General features: G+C 50.7%; 1 protein-coding gene across 2 annotated transcripts; it reads right to left on the bottom strand.

Annotated features, from left to right (window-relative positions):
* Window positions 1–2766: 2766 nt before the first annotated feature.
* On the bottom strand, window positions 2767–19046 carry KCNG4 (potassium voltage-gated channel modifier subfamily G member 4). Of its 2 annotated transcripts, XM_080643720.1 has the most exons (4): window positions 18574–18703; window positions 17995–18201; window positions 16110–16875; window positions 2767–4627 (listed from the first exon to the last, which is right to left on the bottom strand). In XM_080643720.1, coding segments are annotated over exons 2-4 (1539 nt in total). In that variant the 5' UTR covers window positions 17997–18201; window positions 18574–18703; the 3' UTR covers window positions 2767–3856. The 2 variants fall into 2 exon arrangements, with proteins under 2 accessions (XP_080499846.1, XP_080499845.1); XM_080643719.1 differs by lacking the exon at window positions 17995–18201 and having other exon boundaries at window positions 18574–19046.
* Window positions 19047–20911: the final 1865 nt, after the last annotated feature.

Consider the following 20911-nt stretch of genomic DNA (forward strand, 5'->3'; position numbering starts at 1 on the left):
ATATTATTAGGTAAGCTGACAAAATTGGAACAGACAGTAGATTAGATTAAACTATTGCATCCAAGTTAAATGTGCTGACGTGGATGATTGTACGTCGTTTTACAAGAGAATCTCCTTAGGATCGGGCTTTCCTGGGCTCCCCATCTTATAAAGAAGGGGCTGGTTTACTTCAGAGCTTTTTATCCTTTCATTTTGAAGGAGAATCATGCATTCCTTTGAGAATCTGATGAAATCTCTGGACACTGCACTTTGAAACAACGTCACATACACATTCTTTGTTGCGGGTCATCTCCAGAGGTCACAGAACCTCAGGGGCACTCTCAGCTAAGAAGCCTTGGACGGGTGGTCTGAGAGGCCTTCAGTTACCACATCCTAAAGTTCTGAAAGCAAAGGGCATGACGCAGTCAACTTACTCTCACATGGCCAGAAAAGCATGCCTGCATGTATAATAAAAAATAGAGAGAGAGAAAACTATAAAGCAAATGAGGCAACATGTTTTAAAAAGATGTATATTCAAGTGTTCTATGTACTATTTTTGTTCTTGCAACATTTTTGTGTGTGTGAGTTTAACATCTTTTTCCAAATAAAATGTTAAAAAAAATCACTTGCCTGCCTGGCCAGTGTGGGTCCATGGCTGAGTGTCAAGTTATGAATGAGGTCACAGTTCAATTCCTTGTCAGGGCACATGCCTGGATTGCAGGCTGGATCCCAATAGGGGGTGTGCAGGAGGCAGCCGATCAATGAGTCTCTCTCATCATTGATGTTTCTGTCTCTCTCTCTCTCTCCCTTCCTCTCTGAAATCAATAAAAATATTCTTTAAAAATCACTTGCCCGGTGCCTAAATATCATTCAATAAGTGGTGCCCATTATTAGCATTTCACTGTGAGGATGAGGCAGGGAGTTTAATGCTGGTGAGAGGGGCAGGCAGCTGGGGCAGGAACAGCCATGCAGCCAGGTGCTGAGGGGCATGGGGTCGGGGTGGGGTGAGGAGCTCAGGTGGTGTGGGTAGCAATGTGGCAGGCAGCTGTTTTACAGAGATGTCAGTGAACTATTTAAAGTTGAACTACTCACTGATTTTTGCTAAGGGAGCAATTCTATGGATAGTCAGTGGCCATGGTCTGCTTTTCCTCACCTTTCTCCTTGTTTCTTACCTGCCCCTCCATGGTATAAATGCTGCAATGAACTGTACTTCCCAGAATCATAGACTGTCCATGCTGGGAGGGACTTTAACCACCATCTCATCCACCCTTTTCATGGGATCAATAAGAAGAGGAAGTGAAATCAATTTCCAGGTCCACCGTTATACAATGAAGGAAGGGGAGAGTTGGTACCCAAGATATCCCAAGACAACCCTATTTACTCCACTCAGGAAAGCATGGCGGAGTGTTGTTATAATCTTGTCTTGGTTATTTTCTTTGAGGGTTTGGGTACAGTGTCTTACAAGCCTCAGAGCTGCAGCATGATATACTACAAAGAGTGTCCCGCTGGGAACCAGGAGACTTGGACTAACTAAATGAACTGGCTGTGTGGCCTCGGGCAGGTGGCTTTTTCTCTCTGAGCCTTGGTCTCTCCATCTTAAAATGCAAGAGTTGATCTACGTAAGAACTTTTTTATTCTTTTTGTGGGATCATGGATTCCTTTGAGGACCTGACTAAATCAATGGACCCTATTTCAAAGCTGTGCACTTGAAATGCATAATCTCCAGAGGTTCACCGATCCTCTCAGGGAAACTCTCTGCTTTGGACAGGCCTTCCAGTTACCAATTTCTCAAGTCCTAAAAGCCGTCAAAATAGAGTCAGTGGGTAGAGCCCCACTTGCATTGCATTGAAGAATTAACCCATCCATTCCCAAGTCACTCTTTAGGCTCAACTCTGGCTAGAGAGATGTTGAATAAACATTTTAAAGTTCTCTCTTAGAGATGTATCAATGCAACATGAAATGGCTTGAAGTAAAGGCCATCTGCTCTTTGCCTTACAGCTGGCAAATTTCTCCCTTTGGTTACAGTTACACCCATTGGCCCTAGATAAAACAAGCCCTTCTGGCAATTACAGACTCCTTCCAGCCAATAGGGGTAAAGACTGCCTAGCAACTCGCTTGTCACCCCTATGACATCCAATCAGCATGAAGGAAAGTCTGCTCCATGAGGCCAGACTAGCCCCCCAGAACATTGCTGGGAGAAAAAACAGACCATTTAATTAAGCCCCACGTATGAGCAATTGATTCCAATTTTCCACTTCTAATTTAGTAGATAATGTCCACTGGGTGTGTACTAAGAAACTATAGAACCTTGTAATGTTGGTGATGAGCTCACCTATTTTTCTTTGAGTCCCTGCACATTTTTGTTAAGATACCTGGTACGTGGCACAGAGGAAAATGGAGATGCCTGGGTGGAAGCCAGTGCCAGTGATTGGCAGAGCTGGAGCGAGTCACTCATGGGAGGTGCCATTGAGATCTCTCCCAGGTGTGCTTTGCTGGGAAACAATAGACAAGATGCCAGGATTTTCATCCCCGTGTACCAGGAAGAACTCATAAGAGGTGGGCCCTCTTATCTCACCTGAATTACTCAATTGTTCTCTGTTCCAAACTGGTTTTCCCACATCCCATCCGATCATCTTCATCCACCCCTGCAGTCCACTCACATCACTTCTTCCTCCAGTATTTCCAACATCTCTTTTCCATTTACCAAAACTTCCAATTCCTCTGCACAGCACCCACAGCCCACCACCTTCTCACCCCACCCCACCTTTCCAGCTTTGTCTCCCAACATCTCTCCATACTCAACCCTTCCTGTGTCTCCATGAAGAACCTTTGTGAGCCCGATGCTCAGAATTCATTGCTCTTTCCTCTCTGGTCTCACTCAACGTGCACTGCTTTTATCTCGAATGACTTGGTCCTACATCTGCCTCCTAACTGGATGTAAAGGGCCAAATTTGGTAGTAAATGAATGGGTAAATCAATAGATACATTTAAATATAAGCTGAGGATGCCTGTTCTCTGGCATCAAGGGCTTGGTCCAGGGGCCCGGCAAGGGGCAGATCCTAAGGCTGCCCTTGTTTCCACGCTGTGTCCATGGTGGCTTAGTGGAGGGTGGGAAGCCTAGTGCTGGAGGGACCAGCAGCAGGAACAGACCTCTCAAGGGACAATGCAGAACCCCACAAGAGTTCGCCTTCAAGGCCAAGGACTGGATAGTTGGAGAAGGTCCCACCAGGAGTCCAGTTGGCCAAAGAGGTCCTGCTGTGCTGGCAAATGGCACTCCTGCCCAGGTCCCAGGCAACTCAGGAAGGATGGCAGGCTTGCAGCCACGGTGCCATTTAACGCAAAGAGGCCAGTCTGTCCTCTTGGATAAGAGCTTCCAGAGCTGGGGGAAGGTAGCTACACTAGAAAACCATTGGTAGCCGTGAGCAGAACTGGTTTGCAGTGACTGGACCCTCCGCTCCAGTTCCTGGCGCTGGGGTGGCCCAGGAAAGAGGGTCTTCGGGGATAGATGGATGGAACTCTGTAGGCTCAGTTCACAGGAGTCTGGAACCCAGCGTGGGGTGCTGGAGACTGCTGGGAAGGAAATGAGAATATAGACTGACTTAACCTAGCAAAACTAGATGTGTTGAGGGAGGGGCAGGGAGAGGAGAAACGATAAGTGACCTGGATAAGGTCAGCCTGGATCGTGGTGGCCAGGAGGCTCAGGAATCACAACCACCCCAGTTTCGGCCTTGAGCCCCTCTTAGCTTCAGGAGCTACCCCCGAGCTCTGGAAACATATCGCCATATGGTCTATGGCGGCTGTTCTCCAGCCCATGTCAGCCGAGGCCCATGAATGAAGTCCTGGATTGAAGTCCTGGCGTGTTCATGGGGGTTTGGAGCTAAATGTATTTGATGGGGGAGGTGGGTCCCTCCAGGATCAGGTCGTCCACATCACTCAGGAGTTCGCGCTCACTGGCTGTGGCGGCATTTTGCAGGTGGCGGAGGCGGGCCTGGAGCTGCTCTTGCTCCTTCTTGAGCTCCAAGTAGGAGTGAGAGAAGGTGTGGAAGATGGACGTGGCTGGGAAGGCCATGATGAGGATCCCACTCAGGATGCTGCTGAGGGCCACCATCTGGCCGGGCACGCTGCGCGGGACCATGTCTCCGTAGCCCACCGTCGTCATGGAGATGATGGCCCACCAGTAGGAGGCCGGGATGCTGGTGAACTCCAGGACCCGCCCGGACTCGTTCTCGGCCACGTAGACCAGAGGGGAGAAGAGGGTGATGGCCACGCAGAGGAAAAGGAGGAGCAGGCCGAACTCGCGCGTGCAGCGGCGCACGGTGAGGCCCAGCGTCTGCAGCCCCAGCGAGTGGCGGGCCAGGCGCATCACGTAGAGGATGCGCAGCGCCCGCAGCACGCGCAGCAGCAGCCCCACCTTCTCCAGGTAGAAGCTCCCGCCAGGCCGCTCATCGTCCTCCCGGGGCTCCTCGGACACCACCAGGGACACGTAGTAGGGGGAGAGGGCCAGGATGTCGATGATGTTCAAGGGCCCTTGGAAGAACTGGCACTTGTTGCGGGCCTGGACAAACCGCAGACAGAACTCCAGGGAAAACCACGCCACACAGATGGTCTCCACGATGAAAATGTGGTAGCACTTCTGAGAGCACTCACCCTGGAGAAGCGACAGAACGCAGGGTAGATCGGACCGCAACAGCACTGGAAATGGGGGAATGACCAAGCCGAAGGGTGATTCCATATATCTATATGGACAGCAATATACATAGATATATGTGGAATATTGATATATTGAATGTTCATATAGATATCGGTTCCACATAGAGATTCTACGTATTAAATATATTCTATATATTCTATATGTACTATATACTCTCTCTTTATTCTCTTTTGTTATTGTTGTTAATACTCACCCAAAGATATTTTTCCACTGCTTTTTAGAGAGAGTGGAAGAAAGAGGGAAAGACAGAGAGAAACATTGATGTGAGAGAAACACATCGATTGGTTACCTCCTGCATGAGCCCCGACCAGGGCCTGGGCCGGGAAGGAGCCTGCAACTGAGGTGCATGCCCTTGACCGGAATCGAACCCAGGAGTCTTCAGTCCGTAGGTCAATGCTCTATCCACTGAGCAGAACCAGCTAGGACTTTATTCTATACTAGAGGCCCGTTGCACGACATTCATGCAAGAATAGGCCTTCCTTCCCCTAGTTTTACTCCCAGCCGCTTGGGAGCCAGCAAGTCCTCGCTTCTGTCCGGAGCACCACTCCTGTAACTCCCTCCGCCGCCCCCCCCTCTCCCCTACATAGCAGGCGTCCCGCCCCTCCCACCCGCTCAGTGCCTGCATATGCAAATTAAACCACCGTCTTTGTTGGGTTAATTTGCATACTCACTCTGATTGGCTGTGGGTATAGCAGAGGTAAGGTTAATTTACATGTTTGTCTATTATTAGGTAAGATAGTATCTGTTTATCTCGATTGAGTTGTGCTGTAGACTTAGTTGTCCACCAAAGCCCCCTTTTCACATAGTTATCAAGTTGTGGCTGGGTGCGTGGCTGCTCAGCTGGACCAGAGACTATCTTTCCAATCTCCCTTGCAGCTAGGTGTTGCCAAAGAACTAAGTCCCCACCTGTGGAATGTGAACAGAAGTGAGGCATGCCACCTCTGGTTCCAGAACTTAATATGCTGGTGTGAATTCCTGAACACGCTTTCTGCCTGTGAGTCAGGACAACCCATTTGGCCCTGCAACCTAGCTTGGAACCAGTAGATTGGACCAATGCCCCAGGGAGGATGGAGCATCAGGGCTGGCAAAAAAATCTGGGTCTCCGAATGAGAGCTGCCCACTCACCTTGATCCCTCTTTGTGAGAGAAATCAACTTCTATTTTGTTTAAAGCCATTCCATCTTGGGGCCTCTTTGTTATAGCAGCCAACCTTCACCTTTCCCTGTATAAGCCCCTCTTGTGCACCAGGCATGTGCACAAGTGCCATCACTTAAGCCCCACAGTGATGCTGTGAGCAGGCAGCACAACCTCATTTTATGGCCCAGGACATGGTTCTGAGCAGTGAAATGACTCACTTACATAGTAGATTGTCTCTTAACCCATACACTCTATTTTGTAACTCCTTTGCCTGCCATCCCTCATCCATTCATCCAACAAAACTGTCTAAAGTGCTCATCTTGTGCCAGGCCCTGAGCTAGCCTCTAAGTGGGGTAAAGTACTAGGGAAGCAGATGTTGTTTCTGGGGGGTTGGGGCTATGGGGCAGAGAGGACTCCTGTGTCCCTAGAACGGCCCTGGTGACATGGATTGCAACTGTTCACACAATTGTCTAGGAGATCCCAGCTAGGTGGGGGCTGTTGTGGATTCATTGCTGTGCCATTCACACTCCCTACCTTTGGCTTCTAACAGAGTCCCACCAGCCCCCCTGCTACTCCAAGTGTGGTCCTCTAACCAGAAACATCCCCTCCCCTGGGAGCTCATTAGAAACACAGAATCTTGGGCCCTTCTCCATCCCTGAGGAATCAGAATCTGCATTTTAACAAGACCCCGAAGTGATCTGTAGCACATTAAACTTGGTCCTGTGCAGTGGTTCCTAACCTGGGCTGCAGAGCAGAATCACCTGGGGAGCTTTGAAAAGAATCCTGACATCTGGGCTGGGACCTCAGAGATTCTGTAATTGGTCTAGGTTTGAGCCTGAGCAATAGAATTTTCCAGGAGCCCCATTGATGATTCTAATGTGAAGCCAGAGCTGAGAACCTGACTCTAAATTATATATACTTACGATGGATGAGTAAATGAATGACAAAGCCAGTTGCCTGAGTGAAAAGCAAAATGTTGACAGCCACAGTTTTCTTTGGATTAAAAAGCTCTGAAGTAGAAAAAGAAATTATTTCCAGCGCCTGGGCACACAGGACAACTAAATTGAAATGCCCTTTATGTCTGTCCGCCGGAGAAAGAAAAACAGGCTGGTCTGTTCCGCTCGTTGTCTGCCTGTCCAAGGCTGGGCTACTTTCTCTTGACCTGTATCTGGTCAACTGAAGGGGTGGCAGGTGGTGGGAATGCTGCTGAGGGTGTGGGGTCCAGAGTGTCTGTGACCAGGTTCAAATCCGTCACTTCCGCTTACCCGGGCATGTCATTTAGTCCCTCTGGACGTGCAGTTCTCTGCTCCAGAAGTTGTGATGAATGGAAATGATGTGTGTAAAGCAGGTAGCAGGCTGTGGCACCTGCAAACACACTATACTACCTTTATGACATGAGTGACTGGGCACAGACAAAGCCTGCCTGGTCAGTTAAAGGTAGCCATATCCTCCTCCTATTGCTGGATTCTACGGGAACCTGAGGACATTCTCCAACATATTGGGAGGCCTTTGCCATGACTGCCCAGTTTCTTAGGATCCTGGAGGGCACAGGAGTTTAGGATCCTGATTCATCAATCCTGCTACAAATTTGCTGTGTGACCAAACAGCAGTCACTACCCCTCTCTGTGCTCCAGTTTCCAATGAAGAGGTTGGAACAGAAGCAGTATCTATCGAAGCTGAATTAGAACCCCGTGCATCAGAATCCCCAGGGTGCTTGTTACAAATGCAGATTCTTAGGGCCCCATCACAAAAGCAAAACCCTGCCCTGACTGGTTTGGCTCAGTGGATAGAGCGTTGGCCTGTGGACTGAAAGGTCCCAGGTTCGATTCCGGTCAAGGGCATGTACCTTGGATGCGGGCACATCCCCAGTAGGAGGTGTGCAGGAGGCAGCTGATCGATGTTTCTCTCTCATTGGTGTTTCTAACTCTCTATCCCTCTCCCTTCTTCTCTGTAAAAAATCAATAAAATATATTTAAAAAAAAAAAAGCCAAACACTGGGTTGGGGTCCAGGAATCTGAATTTTGGCAAAACCCGCTGTTGACTCGGAGGCACCTGGATGTTTTTCAGACTCCGGGCCAGATTCTCCCTACAAGGCCTCTTCCCTCGCTGAAAGTCTGGGATTTTTCCTTCTGGCTTAAGAGCCTGCGGCAGCTGGGAATAACTAAGTGTTCCAGGCCAGTGACCCAAAGCTCAGGAAGGTGACTCCTGAGAAGGCTCTGTGGGTCCTCTCTCTGCCCTGTGCTGGCGATTGGATATTCAAGGCACGCACCAGCCACTTCCTTCCCGCGGCCTGGCCCTGCTGTGCTGGCCACCTCCCCGCACTGCAGCAAGCGCTTGCTCTGCCCAGTCACCCCCTGCATTGCCGCTCTGCTCCGCATCCTTAAACCAACCTCCCAGCCCTGGTCCCAGAGAAACGCCCGGTTAGCAGCCAGCAGAGGGGCAGCAGGGATTTGTGGGGCTCCAGCTCAGGAAATTATTCCCAGGCAGGTCAATATTGGAAGGGAAATAGACAGAAAGGGGGAAAAAAGTAACTTTTTTCTCTCTGAGGAAGTTTCCGTTGTGTGTGGGTTGTTTTTTTTTATATAATAAATATTTTAATTGATTTTTAGAAAGGGAGGGAGGGAGAGGGAGAAAGGGGGAAATGTTACTTTTTTCTCTCTGAGGAAGTTTCCATTGTGTGTTTTTTTTTTGTGGTTTTTTTTTTTTTTTTGGTTGTTTTTTTTTTTTTACAATAAATATTTTAATTGATTTTAGAAAGAGAGGGAGGGAGAGGGAGAGAGAGAGAGAAACATCTATGTGAGAGCAAAACATCCACCGGTTGCCTCCGGGGACTGAGCCTGAAACCCAGGCATATGCCCTGACCAGGAACCCAGGCATATGCCCTGACCAGGAATGGAACTGGCAACCTTTCAGTGTATGGGACGACACCCAACCAACTGAGCCACACCCGCCAGGGCTCTGGTTGTCTTTTGGAGGTGAGGCGAACAACTCATCCTGGATTGCCCAGAACTTTCTGCATTTGAGCACGGAAAGTCCGAGGTCACCAGAACCCCCTCAGTCCTGGGCAAACCAAAATGGCTGGTCACCCTCTTGGGGGGTCTTGCCACCAGCAGGAGTGAGGAGTGCTCTGCTTCCCTCAGGCAGTGAAGGAGAACGTGAGTCAGCTGCTGGAGGTGTGAGCGATGCAGCCACGTGGGCGAATCTCACAGACAGGATGTAGGGCAAGACAAGCCAGATGTATATCTCCATTCATGTGAAGTTCAAGGACAGGCAAAACTCATCTAGGGTGGGCAACATCACCCAAACAGTAGCTGCCTCTGGGTGGGTAGTGATTGACTGTGAAGGGACATGAGAGAATTTTCCGGGGTGATGGGGCCATTCAATTGTTAAGTTGTACAGCTAAATACATTGTGCTTTTTAATGCATATGCATTTTACTTATAAACTGTAAAATAATAACACAAATGATAATAAGCAATTGGGAGTAGGGAGGGGATGAAGAGAAAGAGAACAAGGGTGGAGATGTGTTGCTGGTCAGTGTGGCTCAGTGGTTGAACACCAACTTATGCACCAGGAGGTCAGTTAGATTCCCAGTCAGGGCATATGCCCAGGTTGCAGACATGGTCCCCAGTAGGGGGCGTGCAGAGGCAACCAATCAATGATTCTCTCTCATCATTGATGTTTCTCTCTTTCCCTCTCCCTTCCTCTCTCCGAAATCAATAAAAACATTTTTTTTAAAAAGAATGGCAGATGTGGACAATTGTGGAAGCTGAGTGCATTATACTTGGGTGCATTATATTATTCTGTTTACCTTGCAAATGCCTAAAATTTTCCATCATGAAAAGTGTTAAAAAAACCAAACTGGGTCAGAAATCAAAACTACAATGAGATAACTACCACTCCACACTCATTAGGATGGCTAGGATTCTAAAGACAAACTATAACAAGTATTGGAGAGGATGGAGAAATTAGAACCCCAAACATTGCTGGTGGGAAAGTAAATGGTACAGCTGCTGTGGAAAACAGACTGGTGGCTCCTCAAAGGTTAAGCGTGCATTTGCTATCTGGCCCGGCAATCCCACTCCCAGGTGTATACATGAAGGAACTGAAAAGAGGCATCCACACCAAAACTTGTACATGAACATCCATAGCAGCATTATTCATTATTCATAACAACCCCAGAGTGGAAACAACCTAAATGCCCATCAACCGAAGAATGAATAAACAACATTTGGTGTCATTCATGCACCAGGCCTCTAGTTCAGCCATAAAAAAGGATGAAGTACTGATCATGCTTTAACTTGGATGAACCTTGAAACCCTTATGCTCAGTGTAAGAAGCCAGACACAAAAGGCCAGATATTGATTGTATGGTTCTATTCATATGAAACGTCCCGAAAAGGCAAATCCATGGAGACAGGAAGTATGTTGGTGGTTGCCTGGGCCTGGGGGGTGGGAGGATGGGGGATAGCTGGTGCGTGCAGAGTTCCTTTGTGGGATGATGAAAATGTTCTGAAGTGAGATAGTGGTGACGATTGCACAACTGTATACTAAAACCCACTGATTGCACTTTAAAAGGATGAATGTTATAGGATGCGAATTTAACTTAAAAAAGAAACCAGGGTCAGACCTGGGTAAGGGGGCAGTAGGCAGGGGTCCCTCAGACTTGCCCCGATTTATTGGCTCCAGAGTCGAGCTGCGCTGAAGGACTCTGGGGTCAGAGGGTGAGCAGGGCTTTCTGAGGGCAAAGCCACTGTCCCTGGGGTCCATCTGGGCAGGCTGCCACAGGATCAGTGAGGGCCGGTTCTAGAAGTTCCATCTGGGAGGGACTCGGCTGAATTCTTGACCTTTGAGCTTCCTGCTCAGCCTCTGTCTCTCACAGCGATGCCTGCCAGCTCCCCTGGGAGCACGGCCAGATTCAGGCAGTTCTCACCTCCTCTGCAGCTCCGCGCTGCCCCCACAGCTTCTCCCTCAGCTCAGACCTTCCTCCCTCCTGCCCGTGATCACCGCCCCCCTTGCCTCTGGCCCTGGCCTCAAGTCTGGGCTGATTCCTCTGACACTTTTCTGGGCCTGGCTGTGCCGATTCATTCCTCTCCCTGGCGTCCCCCCTCCTCTTTGCCATCGCTTGCCTCCTTTACAAGCCTTCCGGGACACTTCTTACTCCCCCTTTGCCTGAGCCAAACCCCCTCCCCAGTCCTCCCCATCCCCTGTATTCCCTCCTCCCAGCTGCCCCTATCCCCAACCCTGGGAGGGGGCTCCGGGAGTGTGTGGAGCTAAGCAGATGGGGACTAGGAACTGGGCACCGAGGGGGGAGCATGACTAGGCAGGAGGAGCAGCGTGAACTACAGACTCAGGAAAGGGGGCCCCATCCAGAAAACGGAGACACTCAACGGGGAGAAGACGGAGAGCAGCAATTGTGCTGGAGCTGGGGAGGAGACGCTGGCTCCAGCGCGAGGCTTTTTATTAAAAGGCGGGAGGCAGAAATTGCAGCCCCAAAGTCGAGCTGCACCCACAGGAGGAGGGCGCTGGCCATATTCCCAATGGGACTGGCAGGCATGGCTGTGAGAGACAGAGGGTGAGGGGAAGGCTCCAAGGTCAAGAATTGGGCCCAGAACCCCTCCCAGAAGGAACCTCTAGAACTGGCCCTCACTGACCCTGCAGCAGTCTCTCAGCTGCCCTTGGAAACATGGCCAGATTCAGCCACTTGTCACTCCTCTTCAGCTCAATGCTGGTCCCACAGCTCCAGGGGCAGCTCAGACCTCCCTCCCCCTTCCCCCCTCCCTCTCTCCCTTCCCTCCCTCCCTCCCTCCCTCCCTCCCTCCCTCCCTCCCTCCCTCCCTCCCTCCTTCTGCCTGTGATTTCCCCCACCTGTGCCTCTGGGCAGCCTGCTGCAGGTCCACTGGGTCCCCAGCAGTTCCACCTGGTCTTTTAAAACATCTCTCTGTGCCTCCTTCCCCGGCCCTGCACCTTAGCGAGAGGCCTGAGCCACAGCGCAGGATGTGAGGGCCAGTGAGAAGCAGAGCCCTCGGGGTCCCACCCTAAGCCCCACCTGGGATCTGGGACCCAGGGCACTGTGCACAGCTGCAGTCTGGTGTGTGCACCAAGCAAACCTCGGGCACAGGTGGGAGGAGAAATGAGCAAAGGCTGCCAGGCAGGTAGAGAGAGCAGGTTTGTGCCTGTCACCACTGCGTCCCCAGCACACTGTGTCCCCAGCACTGAGCAGGCCCTCAGGGAAGATCTACGATTGCATGAAGGATGGCAATGGGCACTGGAAACAGAAGATATTTGAGTCAACTGGCCGCTGACTTTGCCGCCGCCATTTGGGTTCGGTGGAGCTGGGAGAGAAGTTGATGAGCAAAGCAGATGAGCAGGTGGAAGGGGTGTGAGCTGAGTCCCAAGCGGTGGGCAAAAACAGCGGGGTTCGCTCTGTGCCAGCACATGATGAATAGGATCGTGCAATCCTGTCACCACCCTCTGGTAGGTGTTATCGTTATCCACGCTGACAGGCGAGGAAACAGAGGGACTCGTCCAAGGGCAGGGCCAGGGCGCGGCCGAGCTGGGATGTGAACCCAGGACTAGCAAAGCAGAGACCTGGCTCCTTTCCATGATGAGATACTCTGTCTTCAGCTGTTGGGATGTCTCAGGAACAGCAAAGAGGAAGAAAGAGGTCGAGAGAGGAGGAATGAGTGTTCGACTGCAGCTGACAGTGACCTGCAGCTTCCCCAGAGGGAGGGAGGGTGCTCTGACCAGCAGACCTGCCCGGCAAGGGCTGAGGCCGTGTGGAAGGGCGCTGAGTGAATGACAGAGTTGACAGTCTTTGCAGAGGTCATGGGCAGAGGGAAGCAAAGAACCTGGGAAGCTGCAGCACTCATCACCAAATGGAAGGATAAGCAAATCGTGACATAACAGTGAAGTATTATTCAGCTACAAAAAGGAGTGAGGTACTGGCATGCTACATATTATGCTAAATGAATGAAGCCAGACACCAAAGGCCACGGATTACACGATTCCATGTAAATGAAATGTCTGGAATAGGGAAATCCATGCAGACAGAAAGCAGATTGGTGGTTGCCAGGGGCTGGGGGTGGGGTGGGTTGGGGTAGAGGGATGGGGAGTGACTGCCTAATGGGTACAGGGGTTTCTTTTGGAATTTGACAAGGGTGTCGACTGCACAACATTGTGAACGTACTTAATTGCCACTGTATTAATTGTTCACTTTCAGATGCTTAATTTTGCCTGGCCAGTGTGGCTCAGTGGTTGAGCGCCAACCCACGAACCAAGAGGTCGATTCCTGGTTAGGTCACATGCCTAGATTGCAGGTTTGATCCCCACAGTGGGGGATGTGCAGGAGGCAGCCGGTCCATGTTTCTCTTTCATCAATGTTTCTATCTCTCCCTCCCTCTCCCTTCCTCTCTCTCTAAAAATCAATAAAACTTGTGATTTCCTATTAACTAGTACTGAATAAGTGAATAATGACGATGACAGCTACCTTTTATTGAGCACTTCTTATGTGTCAGCATCATTCCAACTGTTTACACATATAACTCACTGTCACCCCTTAGGAAAGGGCTAATCACATCCCCATTTTACAGATGTGGAAACTGGGGCTCAACAAGGTTGACTTTTCTGAGGTCAATGAGGTCATAAAGGGGGGCGGGGACCTAAGATTCAATCCCAGAGTGTTTGTGGTCTGAACCATCGCACCAGACAGAGAAGCACTTCACAAGGTCTGGCTGCCTCCGAAATGCTAAGTGCTACGGAGGCCAAGGATCCGGACTACAGGCAGAGCGGCCCAGCGTTGGACGCCGGTTTTAGAGCCAAGCAGAGGTGATGCCAAAGTGATCAAACTTCCCTGAGCCTCAGTTTCCTCACCTGTAAAATGGGGGCAGCCATGTATCCACTTTGCAAAGCTGCTGCAAGGACTCGGTTTGTTCTGTCAAATGCCAGCCTCATGAGGGGTGACTAATGAGCATCGTTCTTTCATCCCTTCAGAGATGAGCTCCCCGGGGGAACCCAGCAAGGTCCGAATGCTTCCAGAGGTGCTTGGGCACTTGGCTTGGTCCTTTCTGTCTATGCTGCCTCTTCGCTCCTCCATTTGCAATTTGGGGCACAGACCTTTTACCCCAACTGCTAAGTTTTCTCTAAGGGATGTTGCTGCGAGAAGTTAGAAGAGAAGGGAAAAGGAAGACTGCGTTCTTCGGGTGTCTTCTAACTCTCCATCCAAGCCAGCGTTATACTTTTCGAGTCTGATGGGGGGTTCTGTGGGTCATAGCCAGGTGGCATTAATTCATCTGAGTGGGCGGTGCTGGGGCCCCCGGGGACCGCTGGGGCCCCGTGCCTACCTGCACAGCCTGTCCCCAGAAGCAGCCTGCCAGCATGGCCAGCACCACCCTCAGCTCACTGCGTTCAGACTGACACCCTTGGGGGCAAAAATGAAGCACCAGGAATGTGTGGCAGGGAGAGAACATCTTTTTATGCAAATGGAAGAACATTAGAACCCTGTCCTCAGTTCCGGCTCTCTAAATTGTTATTATTATCAAAGCAGGGAAACAGGCACCCTTCTTTTGAGGGCCGCGCCTCCCAGCCTCTCTTGGGGCAGCACAGAAAGGCGGCTTCCCAAGGTGACACCCTTTTGCCAGGAGCAGAAATGGCAGCCTGATTGCTCCGCTCAGACTTGGGGCTGCCTGCTCTGCGGCCTCTTGCCCACCTCTCATTTGATTTTCCGAGTTTCCATTAAACTAAGCTTGGGTTCACAGCCTGGGTAATTTTCAGAGCAGTGGGCTTTGAAAAGACCTTGTCCCCCTGCACTGTCTAAATCCTGGCCCCCTGGCAACCCCTAAGAGGAACAGGCTGGTGGAAATCCGGGGCCCCTCCCCAGCTACTGGGATCAAGGCCACCCTCTGGGAATGGGGGACAAAGGCCAGTTATCTTGCCCCGCTCTTCTCACTGCAGTGTCCACGTGTAAATATTTCTGTGAACAGGCAGGATCTTAAATCACATGATACCGTGCTGAAGAATGAAAAAATGCCTACGATTGGCGCTATAGTCCCCTATGGGGGGAGGAGGGGGAGCTGTTAAAAAGTTGAACATTTTGGTTTTTTTTTTTTAGGACTGAACATGTATAAGTTGAATAAGGTATATTTTATTAAACAAATAATTGCTGAGAGCCTACTCTGTGTGAGGAACCGGCTGATTCTCCATCTAACTCCTCTCTATCTGGAAAGTTCTCTGATCCTACCATATTGCCATGGAATATATCTTTAAGGGAAGGGAACTTTCATCGACTAACAACAGTTATGAGTCATATATAGGGTGCACTGTCTTATGTATGTGTTTCCTTTATGGGCTCCCTCCATCTACTATAATGTAAGCTTATAAGTTAGGGTGATGGGGAGCCATGGAGGAGTATAGAGCTGGGCAGGAGCAACATTTTAAATTAGGAATCAACCCAAGTCCCAGTTTGAAGCTCTCCAATACCTTCCCAACAACATGTTAGATTCTCATCTCATTTCTCAGACCATCTGACCCCCTGGGGGGCTAGGAATCCCCATGGCTCGTGGAAAGAGAGTGCAGGAGTAGGCAAGGGAGTTTTTTGCTCTGGCCTCCTGGAGCAGACACATAGGTTAGCTCATCTCCCAGTTCCCCACCCAGCAAGAGTGACTGAGAGCGCAGGAGTGAAGTACGAAGCGGGAAAACCGAGGGCGGAGTATCTCTACCACCATTGGCATATTTACTCTGCAACTCTGAGCAAGCTAAGTACCCTGGGCCTCCGTTTCTTCACCTGCAAATGCAGTTGGGATGCCCACTGAATGATGGCTCAAGAAGGCAGGGGTGTGTGGCCTGGCATAGTGCATGGCACAGAATAGCTGCTCAATAAATCCATGAGAGCCCAGAACGTGTAAAACTTCACAGAAATGTTACCCATTTTACGGAGAAGGAAACTGAGGCTGAGAGACATGAAGCAGTTTGCTAGTGGCCACAGAGTCAGGAGCCGTGAGAACAGGGGTGGCTTTGTCCATGCCCAGGGTTCACTCTCAGAAGCAGGGCCACCTCATGACTCCCGTGGCCCAAGGTACTTGGCCTTTGTGGGCCTCTTCCTCCAAAAGATACATTAAAGGTTCTCTTTTACAACCGTGCTGGTCTAAGCATGAATATATCCGTGCTGGATAATATTCATTTCCTCCCTTATTTTCAGAGACATTAAAAAGTTTTCATGAGCTCTAAGTCTCGTGGGCCCTGGGATGGTGCCTGAAGGAGAAATGGACCCTGGTCAGAAGCCACTCACCTTGTCCTCCTCGGCCCTCATGTCGGGCATGGTGCTGACACACAGGCTGACCGCTGTGGTGGCCACGAAGAGGATGGACAGACAAGCAAAGACCTTCCCGGGCAGCCCCGACTGCGGGTTTTCCACCATCTCCCGCAGCCAGTTCATGCAGAGCCCGCAGCGCGAGGTGTCCACGGCGGGGCCGCACGCCTCTCTCTGGCGCTGCAGGGACTCCTCCTCCCTGCGCAGCTCGGCCAGTTCCTCCAGCTTCTTGAGCAGTTTCCGCAGGCAGCACTTCTCCAGGTTGGCCTCCTCGATGCCCCAGTAGGCCAGCTCCTCCTGGAAGGACAGCACGCACATCTCCCGCAGGAGGGCCAGCTTGCCGGCCGCCAGGAAGCTCACGATCATCCCGAAGGCGCTGGGGCTCCTGTCGAAGAAGAACTCCTGGTTGTCCTCGTCGTAATCGTCGCAGAGCTGCGCGATCTCCTCCTGATTCCGGCAGAACTTGAGCTTGCTCAGGCGGCTCAGGGGGAACTCGTCCAGCGTGCTCCAGGGGAGCACATACCGCCTGCCCCCCACGTTCACCAGGATCTCCTTCTTGAGGTCCGCCGTGGGGGAGGCGTCCAGCGCGCCCACCTTCCGGGCCCTGCGGTAGTAAAGGCCCTTGATGGACGGTGGCTCCACGGAGCCAGGCAAGAGCTGACTCAAAGGGCTGCAGGAGCTGGAGTGATGGTGTCGGGGGTGCAGGCCCCTGACTCTGGAAGTGATGGGCATCGCTGTAGATGTCCTGGCAAGAGCAAGAAAGCCAGAGAAATCAGTCACAAGGCAAATCTGTCCTAGTTGGTACAGACATTTTCTCATGCTTACTTTCCTGCCACTGTATCTGCATTTTTCATTCTTTTCATCTGCCATCTAACACAGATTTGTTGTGTTCACTGGGGATCTTTCAGTGAACAAAGGGAGACGATGCCATCCCTTCCTGGTGAAGCATATATTTATCTCTCAGAAAAATCTCCCTGGAATACACATTCATTACACGGACTGGGACTTGAGGAGCTGGGTCCTGAGCTGGACAGTCAGAACTGTGCCACTTCTAGGCTGTGTGGTCCTGGGCATGTACCTTAACCTCTCTGATCTTAGCATCGTTCATTCTATGACAAAACTTGCATCAACCTTGCAAGGTGCAGTTGGTAAAAACAGAGCTTAAGTGTGTAAGAGGTTCTCAAGTTCACTGCCAGGTTCTGACCCCTGATGGACTGCCACCACAGGTGGATTTCTCAGGCACTCTAAGCCCTTTGCTTCATCTACGCAGCCAGGGAAGTTTGAGTGCCCACCTCATGGGGCAATATGAGGGTTACATGCAATAATACACAGGAAGTGTATGTTAAGAACAGTTCCAGATGCTTCGGACAAGCCAGGCACCTTGTACGTGCTTCCCTATATTAACTCATCTCAACAACCCCATGAGGTCGACATTACTATTTCCATTTTACATAGGAAGAAACAGAGGCACAGAAGGGTATGGAAGAAGGAATGTGACCGTGGTTAACGTGGCATCTGACTTTCAGGAGGAGCTCTACGATGTCACCTTATCCCTCTTGCCTGCCTTCTCGTTTGGAGGTCTGTACACTCCATGATGGTGCCCCTCCATGTATGTAGGGTGCTTGTCTCAGCTACTCTTGTTGTGTGACCTTGAGCCAGTTACTCCCCCTCTCTGGGCCTCGGTCTTGTCATCTGCAAAATGAGGGGGCCTCTAATGCTCTCTCCACTTCAGACCTATGTGGGGCACTTGATTTAGAATAGAGTTTTAGATTTAGTCCATGCCTTTGTAAAATCACCCCCATAATAGTTATTCTCAGCATCCTGCAACCGTTTCCTATGCTTTTCATTGCATCTATAACCTTACATTCCAAGATGCACTCCAATCAAGAGAAACACTCGGCCGCTGAATGGAAATAAAAGTTCCTCTCAATTTCAGATCCAGTTGGATTCCGGCAGACGGTGAAGAGTTGAATCACAGCCTATGCATTTCACACTTGCTCTCCACACCACATTAGGTTATTCTGCATGCATTACTTCGTTTACAACATATGGACAGAGGAAGATGAGCAGCCTGCAGAGAGAAGAGTATTCTGAAATCCAGGGAGCCCTTCCCAAGTGCTTTTATTTTCCTGTTGCAAAAAACTAAGCCCCAGAGAGCTGAAGTGATTCGCCCAAGGTCACACAACGAATCCAAACCCAACCCAGGGCTCTATCTCTCAACCTGGGGGTCTTTCTAGAACCCCCAAAACTGCACTTTCTGCATTCACGGCACAACCCCAACTTTGCAATCCACTGCTCCCCGAAACAGCCGGCACACAGAGCTCCTTCCAGAGCAGGGGAAAGGTGGTCACTCGAACAGCACTCTGGCCAAGGATGTTTCAATGTTCTGTCAACACCCACCCCTGCAGCAAACAATAACTTCTTCCCCTAAAGTTTAACTCACCCTCCTGTCTCAGGCAGCCGGTTCCCAGCTGTTTCTCCGTTCACCAAGAGGAGCCCATGTCTCGATGTCCCGGGAAGAGACAGGCTCGTGGTGGAAATGAAGGGAAAGAAAAGAAAATCCCAAACACGGCAGTTTCTGGCAGAGTTAGTTTTCAACCTTCTTCCCCTGTCTCTTCCAGAAACCCGAAGTCCGTTCATTCTGCATCTCTCTCTCCAGCAGCTGCAGAACAACCCTGGGGGCGTAGGGTGGGGATTTTAAGAGGACACAGAAGCCCCTCTCCCCAGGAGAGGTAAAAGTCTGAGGGGTTCATGCTGTGGGGGAGCTGGTCCAGCTGTCCTGCTTCAGCTGCGGGCTCTGCACTCCGGGTCCCACCGGACAGCCAGTGTGGTCCTGCAAGGGGCGGGGGACGGGGGTGGAGAATGGGAAGGGCTTAGGAATAATCTCTCCATCAGCCAGGCAGCAGGCTGGAGCAGCAGCAGCAGCCGCTGCTCTGCCAACCGCCTGGAAAGCTAGGAGAGCTGTCTTCCCTCCCCTCCAAGGAGGAGCATAACTCGGAGGGAGCAGAGGACAACTTGGGGCCAAGGCATCTGCAGCTACCTGTCCCTGGCACCCTGGAGGCTCCTTGGGGGGAGGGGGAGTGCTGATGACGAGCAGGTTCTCAGCTAGAAGCTGCAGGAGGAACTTTTTGCTGCTTTGAACCAGCCCGGGTCTGGGACAGGTTCAGAGAAGCCCAGCCTCCCACCGCTGGGAGTTCAGGAGGATGCATGATGGACCAGGAAGAGGTGTGAGCCTGGAATCACATACACCTGTATCCCTGGCTCCAACGTGAATGGCTGGGTGACCTTGGGCAGGTGACTTAATACCTCTGAGCCTCATTTTCTTGTTCGCAAAAAATATGAGAATGAGAGGGGCTTGGGGAGGGTCATGCAGAAGCAGGGAGCAGGCCCCTCTGTGGGTCTGGCGGGTGTGCTCGTGGTGAGGAGGAAGAGGAATGGTCTTTAGGGTCTGGTCCTCGCCTTGGCTCTGCACTACTTTGCTGTGTGTCCTTGGTCCATCACTGTACTTTTCTGGGCCTCAGTTTTCTCACTGGTCAAGTGAGGACAGTCCAAGAAGTGATGGATGAAATGGCAAAACCATCTTCTCATGTAGGTGCTCACTGTACAGTGGCTCTGCTTAATTTTCTTAAGAGGTTCTGAGGCCCAGACTCTTGGCTTCCAAAGGTAAGTTGTCATTATTAGCTGTGCTTTGCGGACAAGGTCTGGAGGCCTAGGGAAAAGGCCTGCTCAGGGTCACCTTGCTGGTTGGAATCTGTACTTAAAGAGACTTTGCGTTCTGATGCAAGGATCGGGGAGGAAATGCTGAGCTTGAGCCTGCCATGCCTCCTGGAGAGGGTAACAGGGGCTGCTGGCCTCACTGGGCAACCTGTGACCTGGGCTATGGGGACAAATCCACATGCGATCAGAGAAGCTGATCGAATGGAGGTGGTCTTGGGCAGTGGTTCCTTGAAAGCTGAGGGCTCTGTAACAATGATTGAGGAACTGGGATGGAGGATGACAAAAGGGAGGATGCAGGCATGAGCTGCCCTGCCTCCCTATGTCGGCTCCACTCTGATCAGTTTCCCATAGCAGGTCTATCAGTGTAACCCAAACACTAGTAAATGCTGTGGCCCAGGCTCCACACTCAGCCCATTCAGAGACCCCAGCGCACCTGTTAGTAAGGGAGCCGCTCTTCCTCCTTCCCCTGACTCCCCAATTTTCTCAGACCCCACAGCTGTGAAAACATTGACCAGACTCCAAAATGATCTTTCCAGCTCATGCTGTTCCCCATCACCGCTCTGTCCTCCCACATTTCTCAGCTCTTTACTGTTTATCTCGACTTAACCTCTGGCTAAATCTCCTCCAACCTGTCCCCCTCCTCTTTGGATCTGGAGTGCATGGGCTCACATCAAGAATTTACCACTTCCTGGCTGGGTAACCTTCAGCAAATTTCTTAACCTTTCTGTGTCTCAATTCCCTCATTTGTGAAATGAAGATGATAGACTGTACCTATTCATTTGTTATGAGTATTAAACATTTAAATCAATTTGTATTTATAAGGTGCTTAGAAGAGTGTCTGGGATGAAGCAAGTCCAGATTAATTGCTTGCTGTTATTATGAATATTCATTATAACAAATTTAAGTTACACAAGAAAGATTTTGTTTGAAGAAAGGAGTCTGCTGTTTAAAAAAAGTGTTTTAAGCTCCTGATAACTCATTGAGGAACTGAGACCCAGAGGAGGGTGGAGAATTGTCTGAGCTCTCCTGGCCAGTCAATGGCAGGGCCAGGCTCAGGTAGGACT

Source organism: Plecotus auritus (assembly GCF_963455305.1).
Source record: "Plecotus auritus genome assembly, chromosome: 10".
Lineage (NCBI taxonomy): Eukaryota > Metazoa > Chordata > Mammalia > Chiroptera > Vespertilionidae > Plecotus > Plecotus auritus.